General features: G+C 41.4%; 1 protein-coding gene across 2 annotated transcripts in view; it reads left to right on the plus strand.

Moving 5' to 3' along the window:
• The first annotated feature begins 652 nt into the window (after window positions 1-652).
• The window catches only part of FMO1 (flavin containing monooxygenase 1), a 39,013-nt gene continuing 28,400 nt past the window's right edge, over window positions 653-11,265 (plus strand). Inside the window, exon 1 of one of the 2 annotated variants that reach the window (XM_006872644.1) lies at window positions 653-787. In XM_006872644.1, coding sequence (XP_006872706.1) covers window positions 656-787 — 132 coding nt within the window. In that variant the 5' untranslated portion in view covers window positions 653-655. The remainder of the gene's footprint in view (window positions 788-11,265) is intronic. The other variant, XM_006872643.1, reaches the window with a different exon arrangement.

Raw genomic sequence — 11,265 nt, forward strand, 5'->3', positions numbered from 1 at the left:
AACATTCACCCTCCCTGTTCCTCCCTCCAGTAGGAAGCAGATGCCCTGACAGCACAGTCAGACCTTGGGCAGGATGCCACAGACTAAGATTTACCCAGGTCAGCACTGCACTAGCACCTGTGGTGGCATGAAGTGTCTTGGCTCCTAGTCCAAACTTTACCCCACCAGTTGTAGCTATGCAAGTCTTGCACTCATACATCATCACATCCATCTGAACTTCAGTTTTGCATGTTATTAAAACAGCGAGTTGGACAAGATGATCCTTTTCTGGCCTCCTGCTCTAATCGATTCTAGGATTAGAGACGAGAGACTAGAGGCAGCAGCCCAGTCCAGAATCCAAGATTCTGTCCACCCCATTCCAGGGTCCAATTTCAGTCACTCTGCCAGAAGCTACAGCCTTGACAACTGTATGAACACTTGGCAGCAGCTTCAAGTGAGGGGTGGGAACATACAGAGAGTGTAGGTCAAACCAGTGACCTGAACATTTCTCTTCTCACATTCACATACCAGAGACAAGCAACACAGGATTCAAACTGAGCAAATCCTTTAATCTTTCTAATTCTTTTTTCTGGTTTGCTAGAACAGTCAAGGATGGGGTGGGGCTTCCACTTGTGAATAAAAAGCTCTGCTTCATGTCCCCCCCACACAGGAGAACATGGCCAAGAGAGTTGCAATAGTGGGAGCCGGGGTCAGTGGCCTGGCCTGCATCAAGTGCTGTCTGGAGGAAGGATTGGAGCCCATCTGCTTTGAGAGGAGTGACGACTTGGGAGGGCTGTGGAGATTCACTGTAAGTGAGGCTTCAATAGTTTTATTGTTTCTCTGCTGAAAAATGCCACGTCCAGAGCAAACAGATACATGTTATTTATTCCACAAAAGTCTGTTACCCTGAGGAGGAACTGAAAATGTAGCCTTATCAGGGTCACTGAAATTGACTAAAGATAGAAGCTGGGCAGCTGAATTTAGGTGGAAGGTGCATGCCACTCTATCCAGAGTCAAGAGAGAGAAATGTTTCCAATTTGCCCACTAAGGGTGAAAAAGACAGACTGCCTAGGACAGACCTAGAAAACTCAGAACAAAGAGAGGGTAGAACCAGAAACAGGCACTTGGGGGCCAGACCAGAGACTGCAGTGCTGAGGGCAAAAGTGGATGCATTGAGCAGGAGTTTCAGCCCCTGTTTGGAAGACTGAACTGCGTTGACCTATTTCTTTTTCCATTCCTTTTGTATCTGTGAGTTTAGGATTCAGGGTAGGATGGGTTCCACACTCAAGGTCTCTCTGGCCAGTTAATCCCAGTCCATGCCAAGCACTCTACTACTAATTTGGGGTAAAGAATGTGGGTTGGGAGTACTAGAATCACCTCACATTTCAGCAGGGCTATAGTCTGGACTACAAAGGGAACTGGGAGGAGAAATGAGGAGAGGGACTGTAAATCCTACCCTTGTTTGACACCACTGAAACCCTGAAGCAAGGAGGGGAAAGTGTTTTGTGATCTCTGTGGTCAGCCAGAGAAACATTAGCATCCAACCTCTTCATAGCTTCTATTCGCCCTCCTTCCAAGGAGGACAAACATATTTCCCATGAGTTTAGAATGTGCTAAGGAGAAACAGTGCCAGAGATAGCAAAAAAGAGGAAGGTACCAGATATCCTGGCCTCAGATCCCCTGAGGTGTGGGAAAAACCCACAAAACATTATCCCATGGACAAAAAGACTGGGAACATGCAGCAAGTAATTATGTTCTAACTCAGTTTTCAAAAGTTCCAGAGAGGCCAAGACTGTTATTTTGATCAATACGCCCTCCTTTGGCCAGCTTGGCTCACATAAAGAAAAACTTGAAATGTGACCAACCACCTCATCAATACATAGACTTCCCAAAGCGGACTAGGTGAAAGAGCACATCTGTTTCCATGATTTAAACTGTGTTCCAACAGAACAGCAGTAACCTGATGCCCATGCTCCAACCTCCCCTCCCAGGCCTATTGAAGGCATTGCTAATCAAGCACCATACCCTTCCCCTGATAAGCCTCAGAATCCTTTACAACCAGAGCTTCCAAACTGGTCCAGCTCAGTTTAATCATGGCTGATGAAGCAACACTGGAACGATCCTGACTTTTTAAAATGTGGTGAACCAGAATGCTAACCAGATGGGGAAAATTATATGTCAAAGCCCTGCTGGAAACTTAGTCTACTTTCTAGAAAACAAGGGCAGCAATAAAATCTCTTGTTTGGCTGAGTAGTAAACAGTGGTGCCGGGCTTAAAGATGGCAGCTAACTATGCAGCTTTGTGTGTCCTGGCAATAATCCAATGTCATGTATCAGGCTCCTGAAAGGGCTCGCTGAACCTCTTACAAGTCGCTCCATTCCAGGGCTTCAACTCCATTCCGATTAGTGTTCCAGATCACCCACATTTTAAAAATTCGGGTCTGTACCAGTTCTGTTTCCTTGGCCATGATTGAATCAGTTCTAACTAGTTTGAAGCCCTGTTTTCCAGAGTTTACCAGACAAATACTACTACTCCATCAGAATTGGGAGTGGGCCTGCTAGATGAAACCACCCAATTGCAGGGATAACTACTAGCATTACTTGGTTAAAGTAATTTTATCTAAAGCAAAAAACTGAGCCCAGAAACCAAAGGCTCTTAGCCTCTTGGGGAGCCAGACAAAATGTTTCTTGTGTAGGTCACAGACAGCTAATTACTAACCCTAAAATTATTGATCTAAAAACCAAAAGAAATGGCCCCTAAATCCAGCTGTACCCATGGATTGTATGGCATGACTCCTAGAAATAAACAGTACATGTGGGACACAACAAATTAGAAGGACTCAGCCTGGCCTTAAGGAGTAAGATTTTTAAAAAAAAGGAAGCAAGCTAGGATCCTGCAAGTAAGAACCAGTGTTGAGGATGGTTAAATGACGGCATGATTATGTACACTTAAAGGAAACTAGGGAAGACTTCATGGAAGAAATGGTGTGTGATGGACAGGCTTTGAAAGATTTCACCAAATACAAAAAACTGAGCAGGTAAAAACAGGGAGGGAACCAGTAAAGAAAAATTATCAGATACTAGAAAAATAAAAATAGCTTACTGGTACATGTACCAATAATAGTAGTAATGGGTGGTGAAAAGAGCAGCTTGAGTGAATGCTTGGATAAGGCTTTCATACTCAATTTTTTAAAAAGCAATGGAGAATGAAGAACAAAATTAAGATATTTAAGTTCTGTTATTTTTGTTTTGTTTGCATGATGGGAAGACTCAAATATGTTTGTAGGTAATGAGAAAATATTTGGATGTAGAAAAAGGTACATAAACCCAAATTGGGACAAGATCCTGGCAGAAAAATGAAGGAACAGAATTATAAGCCCATATGGAAGAGTTAGCTTTAGAAAGGTGGGAAAACAATTTCCTCAGAGACTGGAGAAGAAGAGAAAATGAACATGAACACAGAAAAAAAAAAAAAATGTTGATGTAGAGGGGAAAGAAGATGGAAACATTATCCCAGAGGCCTCATTTCTTTTAAGAAAACATGGCATCTGTGGAAGGTGAAGAGGAGGGTCAACTGGGTTGAAGATTTTTAAAAAAATTAATAGAAAAGGTAATGAAAAAATATGGTAGAAATGTGATAGGACATCAAAAAGATGAGTATAAAGGCTATCAAGCAATTTACTGTTGTTTTTAAGTTCAATGGAGTTGGATCTGCCTCTTAGTGACCTGGGGTAGTATAGTGGTTACGAATCGGGCTGCTAACCTCAAGGTCAGTGGTTCGAAACTACCAGCTGCTCTGCGGGAGAATGATGAAGCTTTCTGCTCCTGTAAAGATTTATAGCCTCGGAAACCCTGTACAGGGTCACTATGAGTCGGAACCAACTCCACAGCACATAACCACCAACCCCATCATAGGGTTTCCAAGGCTTCCAGATAGCCTCATCTTTCTCCTGAGAGGTTGCTGGCAGACTCAAACTGCCTAACTTGAGGTTTGCACCCAATTAAGTCATTTTACCTCTATTATCTCAATTGTAAAATGAGAACAGTATGAAAAGAAAAAAAAAAAACAGCTACAAACTAAATATGGGATGGTGGGGAGAAGCAGGAGAGGAGAAGGAAAGCGAGTCCCTGCCTTCCTTCAGCACCACTCTCTTGACACAGCAGCACCTGGGCAATCCTCTAAATCCTTACTGAAAATTCTTAAACTAGATGATCTTGAAGATGCCTCCCAGTTCTAGCATACTATGATTTCCTTAGCTCTTTAGGAAACATCCTTTCCACCCCAACACACAAACACATCACAAAAGGTTGGTTTGTACTCAAAGCAGATGGTCCATTCAAAACCTGCAGAATTACAAACCCACTCTAGCAAGAGTTGTGTTTGACAAAAAAAAAAAAAATGTATAAAGGGGATCCTTAGTGGCTCTTATGGGAAGAAGGGGCCATTATATGAAAATAGAGAAGCAAACTACAGAAATTCAATCAACGCATGTGGAGGCAATTTCCACTTCCAAACAGTGAGAAAGTCCAAAGAGTGCAGAAATTACAAATTATTGCACTATCTGAGCATTTGCTGAGGACATGACTGGTTTCTCCCAGCTACCATAGCCCTAAATAAAGAGACCATGAACAAATTTTACAATGGGAAGGGAAGAATGGAGTACATTTGGGGGAGGGCAACCTTTAAAAAGAAAAGAGATGTGTTGGTTAAGAGCTGACATCTGACCACCAACTCAAGCTGTGTCAAGAGGCATGTGTGGACAGCCTATGCCACAATCAACTCTCTCAGGCTCTGGTGAGGGAAAGGAGATTGACCACCTCAATTGTAAAGCAACTGACTTGACAGTAATTAACAACAACAACATATTCCAGGACTTGGTGTGGCGCTATAGGATAGGCACTCGACCAAAAGGTGAATTGGAATTACAAGGTCAGCAGTTCAAACTCACCAGCTGCTCCTAAGAACCCTATGCAGGGTCACGATGAGTCAGAACCAACTCAAGGGCACTTAACAACAACAACAATAGTCTTCCCTGGAAGGATGTTTTTCTTTATATACATCAAGATCTTCCCCTCTGTACAGTCAATGTTTTATTTATTTAACAAACAGCTACGAAGCATCTACTATGCGCTTTACAGAAGGTTCCTGGGTGGCTCAAATGACTTGTGCTCATCTACCAACCCCTCGACTTTTCAGAAGAAAAACCTGGTGATTTGCTTTCTGTAAAAATCACAGCCAAGAAAACTATACAAAACATTTCTACTCTGTAACACACAGGGTCACCAGGAATCAGGATCAACTCAATGGCAACTAGTTTCATTTATTTTTCCTCTTTTTCATTTTTAATGTGCCTCACATATTTTCAGATTTTGTGATGGCAATGATGAGGTTAAAACTACTTCACCTTCTTTTGGAAATGGTGATGGATGGTAGCACAACATGGTAAATGCAATTAACGCAACTGAAATGTACATTTAAAAATGGTTACAATGGCAAACTTTTAAATATATAGTTTACCATAATAACATTTTTAAATACTACATCACCTTATTAAATCATTGACGAATTGTTCACCAGTTATTTTATTCTTTGTTGTTGTTTTATGCCATTGAGTCGTCTGGTGAGTTTGAACTACCTACCTTGTGGTTCACAACAATCTTGTAGTCCAGTGCTTATCCTACAGCACCATACCATCAAGGAGGTTCCAACTCATAGTGACCCTTTATAGGGATTCTGGAAAGCGGCTGATGAGTTTCAACCTCCAACCTTGTGATCCAAACTGACCTTGTGATCCAGTGCTTATCCTACAGCGCCACACCAGGACACCTGTACATTTATGGGAGCAGAAAGCCTCATCTTTTCCCCAAGGAACAGTTGGTGGGCTCAAACTACCAACCTTGTAGTTAACAGACCAGTACTTATCACCAGTGCCCACCTTTGTTTAGGCTTTAGTATATCCTTACAATCTTGGTTTGAAAAGTCTATCTGATCCTTACAATACTGATTTGAAAATCTTATTTCTAAATTGTTAGTAATCTTGGTAGCTTTCCTTTTATTTACATATTCAACAACCACATATTGAATTCTATTTAAGAGTGATTGAATACCTTATCATTTTGCATTCTATTGTGTGGCACTGTAGCATAAGCACTAGACTGCTAACTACAAGGCTGGTGGTTCAAACCCACTAGTCGCTCCTTGGAAACCCTCCACAGGGTCGCTATGAGTCGGAACCAAATTTGGTGGCATTTAACAACATCACATCTTTCAAATGAGAAAGGAAGGCTTCTGACTTCAAAAAACTTCTACCTATTGCCTATTACCTCCTCTCTGATTGGCACAGAGATAATGAAATCTCTATGGCAGTTACAGAAAAGCAATACAAATAACAGTTAAAATTTGTTGAGCATTTACCAAGCAGTGTTCTAAACATATTACACCTATAACTTCAGTTCATACTAAGTGGTATATACTTTTAATATCCCTATTTTCTAGGTTAGGAAATGGACCCAGAGAGGTTAAGATTTTTCCCAAAATCACCCAGTTAAAACTGATAAACTTGAATATGAACTCAAACACGCTGACACCAGGGTCTGTACTGTCAATAACTTCATACTCCTTGCAATTCTATAGTCTCTTTCAAAGCTCATGAATCAAAAGGAAGACAAATGTGGAACAGAATGCCAAATTCTTATGAAAAGCAGACTTAACTTGTTCCACTGAGACTAGGGAACCATCAGATCCATTGTCCTAAAATAATCTTTAAACCTTGAAGAAACTATTCCATGAGGTTATCTTTAAATGAAACAGCAGTTTAGATCAATTATTAAAGAATGTCAGCCTTGAACATTGTGCTCCTTTAAAGAATTAACAGCAGCAACTCTAAAGCACCAATGAGATCTGTAAGGGGTACACAGAGTAAAAGTTAATAGTGGTGAAACAGTATGAGTAGCAGCCATGACAATAGTGACACAGTGTGAATAATGGCACTGAACTATACATTTAGGAACTGTTTGAATGGGTGGGTGTGTGCTTTCTTGTGTATATTTTCACCCAAAAGAAGAAGAAGAAGGAAAATGAGAGCAGGCAAATCCTGGTCTATATGTAACTCATAGAGTCCCATCAGGTAGCTCAGTGGTCAGTAGTGACCTTCCCAGTGTGCTTCAGGACTTAGTGGACCAAAAAGCCAGGAACCTCTCAGTTCATGTTATTTTCCCTCTCTTCACAATCCATCCCCTACTCTCCTGTTCTCTCCTCCCACTCACTTTCCTTTTTTTGAAAACAAAAATATTGCCCTAGATGGGATCAGTTCTCAGAGGACTTGTGCTTGCACTCGGAGACTGAATTAACAGAGCCACTGAGTAACACCACCAAGAGTGTCTACAGTCAGGGCCCTTCACAGATTCCCTTCCCAGGGAACCTCTGGGACTGACTGACTGCTCACTGAAGAAAACACTCGAATGGAGGGCTCAGGACACACAGATACCACCCCAAGGTGGCATGGATCCATATTCTCAATTCATATGCTAGACACTCCAGACTTTCTACTTTAACAGAAGAAACAAACAGTGAGAGAAAAGAGAGATAAGTACAAGGAGGTGGTCTCGGATTCCTCCTGAAAGACAAAGTTTCTGGTCTAAACTAGTTTCTCATCTGCTAACATCTGTGATACATTATTGCATAACAGGCTTCAGTGTTTTCTGGAAGCTGTCCTTCTTCTTGCCTTCACATTTATTGTCCCAATTTTTACAAATCAGAATTATTGGGATTTTTTTCTTTTCTTTTTGTTTGTTTCATTTGTTTTCAGGTCTCATAGATACATGGTTCCCTGACTTATCTAATTCTAATGAAGTTTCATTACTCTTGGATGTTTAAACATGCCATTTTTAACACTTTTAACATTTTTAACCACTTTCATAGAGTCTTTACAAAGTATATTTTTTTCACATCTCTACCTGCTTAAACAGTATGTGTACCAAATTTGTTGTTGTTGTTGAAGGCTATATATTCAATTCCAATGCATAATCACTAAATGTGACAGAGTTGAACTGACCCCCTACCCTATGGTTTTCTAAGGTGTAATCTCTGGAAGTAGATCACCAGTCTCTCACCCACAGAGAAGCTGGGTGAATTAGAACCACCAACTTTCTAGTTAGCAGCCAAGTGCTTAACCATTGTGCCGTCAGGGTTTCTTGTACCAAAAGTTAGCATTGTATTGTTAAGTACTGTCAAGTTGGTTCCAATCCATAGCAACCCTGTAAGAGAGTTTTTGAGGAGTGGCTGTTGAGCTTGAACCGCCAACCTTGGAGTTCAAACAACTTTGCAGTTCAGTGTATTAACCCACAGTGCCATACAGCATTCACAATGAAGTGTTAGCTACTTTGTGATGCTTTTGAATGCCAGAGAAAAGCAAGTGAACTTCAGCTATAACACTGCTTGAACCCAGAATGAGTTATAATTGATACTTCTCTGCTTACACTGCAGTTTCTTCCCTTGCTGGTAGTTCTCACTTCTCAGTATTAAGAGTTCTTTGAAGCTGATTTGACCTCTTTTTTCCTATTACCCAGAGGGCATCTCATTACTGACTTGACTATAATGAACCAATTCTAATACCTGCGTCAAGTCTAAAGATGTTCTAATGCTGTTCTAAGGTAGCCATCAACCACATACAATTGTGGAGCATCTGAAATGTAGCTGGTACAACTAAGAAATTGATTTTTTTTAATTTAATTTCTTTTTCATTAAATTTTCATTTTAAAATTGGTATGTAATTCAGTTATTGGAAAACTCTTATGTATTTCTGAAAAAATTTGAGTATGTGAACCCACTCTTTCAATGAAAAACTAGCATTTGTATTATGATAGGTAAAATACATATCAGATTTCAAAGACTTGCTATAAAGGAAAAGAACATAAACTATCTCATTAATAATTTTTTAAGTATTTATTACATGTTGAAAAAATATTTTTCATACATTAAAATATATATGATAACATATATTTCCAAAATATTTATGTTTATATATTGAGTTAAATAATGTTGTTGTTGTTATGTGCCGTGGAGTTGGTTCCGACTCATAGCTACCCTGCACAGGGTTTACTAGGCTGTAATCTTCACGGGAGCAGAAAGCCTTATGTTTCTCCCACGGAACAGCTAGTAGTTTCGAACTGTTGACCATGAGATTACCAGCCCGATTCGTAACCATTACGCTACCAGAGCTCTTTGAGTAAATAATACATGCTATTAAAATTAACTTTACTGGTTTCTTTATAAAGACTCTGGAGTGTAGTGGTTATGAATCGGGTTGCTAACCTCAAGGACAACAGTTCAAAACTACTAGTGGTTCTTCAGAAGAAAGACAAGGCTTTCGGTTCCTATAAAGATTCATAGCCTTGGAAATCCTATACAGGGTTGCTATGAGTCAGAACCAACTCCACGACACACAACAACCACCACCACCAGTTTCTTTATATCTTTTTAATATTGTTGTTATTGTTAAGTGCCGTCGAGTCAGTTCCTACCCATAGCGACCCTGTACAGGGTTTCCGAGGGTGTAAATCTTCACGGGAGTAGAAAGCCTCATCTTTCTCCCGCGGAGCGGCTGGTTGTTTCCAACCGCTGACCTTAAGGTTCGCAGCCCGATTCGTAACCACTACGCTACCAGAGCTCCTATAGATGCTAGAAAATGTTTAATTACATATATGGCTTGCATCGTATTCCTATTGAACAGCATAGTATAAAGAATAAGGAACCTTGGTAGATAGTGAATTATGAGTTGGACTGCTAACCACAAGGTCAGCATTTCAAATCTACCAACCGCGTCACTCCAAAGGAGAAAGATGATGTTTTCTGCTCCGGTATAGATTTACAGCCTCATAAACCCTATCAGGGTCCCTATGAAGCTCCCGGGCACACAGCCATTACTTTGAAGTCTTGTCGAGTAAGACAAGATCTGACAGGAGTCTGTTAAATACACAGACTTTCAGGCCATGCCCCAGACCTGCTGAGTTAGAATCTGTGTGGTAACAAAATCACAAGCGACTCTTAGGCACATTAAAGTTTAAGAAGCACTGATGTAAAGAAATGTGTTTCTCACACTGTTTGTGGATAAGAACCAGTTTGTTTTGCAATTTTCAATTTATTATGCATTAATATGTTTGTAGAAGACCTGCTGACCACAGTGGTTAAAGTGCTCAGCTGCTAACCAAAAGGCAGTCACTCTGTGGGAGAGAGATCTGACAGTCTTCTTCCATAAAAATGATAGCTTTGGGAACCCTCCGGGGCAGCTGGACTCTGTCCTACAGGGTTGTTGTTTTTTTACACTATTCCTATCGTATTTCATTTCACTCCATGCATTCATTATATAACCCCAAAGGGTACAGCACACAGGTCTGCCCACCTCCCCCCGGGCTGCCAGCACACAGCTCCTCTCCCGCCCTAAGTCCAGTGGCCCCAGCCGCTCAATCTGTCCACGTCATCTTCTCTGTCTCCATCCCTGGCGTCTCTGCCTCTCTGAGTAGGGTCCTGCTCTCTGTTCTTCTCACTTGATGGTCCCAGGGACCCCTGCTCCTGGGCTGCAAAATCAATCACTCCCCTCCTTTTGTCAAAAAATATCTACCTCTATATTTCCTAGCCTCACAGTCAGTCCTGATGGTAATTATTCACTATTGTACCACAAGAGTCTTATCCCCATTTCCTTTCGCCAGCCTGGTCCCAACGGATTGGAAATCATTCAGTGATGAGTCTACCTCCCACCGCCCATCTGGAACTAGGCTCCCTCCTGAAAGCTTGTAAGCCAGTCACTTCTTGCCTTTATAGCCCTCCCCCGCCCCCATTTTGGGTATCCAATGTCTATGTTGCCCATTCCTGTCAACCCAATATACCAAGGCGGTGGGAGTGATCCTCACTGTAAAGATTTGTTCCCTTTTTCAAGCTACTACATTGATACGTATAGGTAAAGTTCATCAAATTGTAGCAGGTTGCTCTTTTTTTTCCCCATCTCTTCTTTCTTCTTCTAGTCGAGTTCTGATCATCCAGCCATCGAAGCCAGGTCAAGTGGGTACTATCTGTAAGTATGGGTGCTCTTGCGCCTCTCCTCTCACTTCATATTAGCTGGATGCTTCACTGTCCCCTCTATCCCTCTGTGGCCATGTCACTGCCTCTGGGCCCAGGGGTCCCCGGGTCTTGCTGTACTGCTGGCCATCCAGGTGTCCACCTGGATTCCCGGGGGTCTATGGAATGTGGTCGGACTTAGCTCACAACTTCATTGCTGTTTTTTCCCCTCTT

Source organism: Chrysochloris asiatica, unplaced genomic scaffold, assembly GCF_000296735.1.
Source record: "Chrysochloris asiatica unplaced genomic scaffold, ChrAsi1.0 scaffold00207, whole genome shotgun sequence".
NCBI classification, from domain to species: domain Eukaryota; kingdom Metazoa; phylum Chordata; class Mammalia; order Afrosoricida; family Chrysochloridae; genus Chrysochloris; species Chrysochloris asiatica.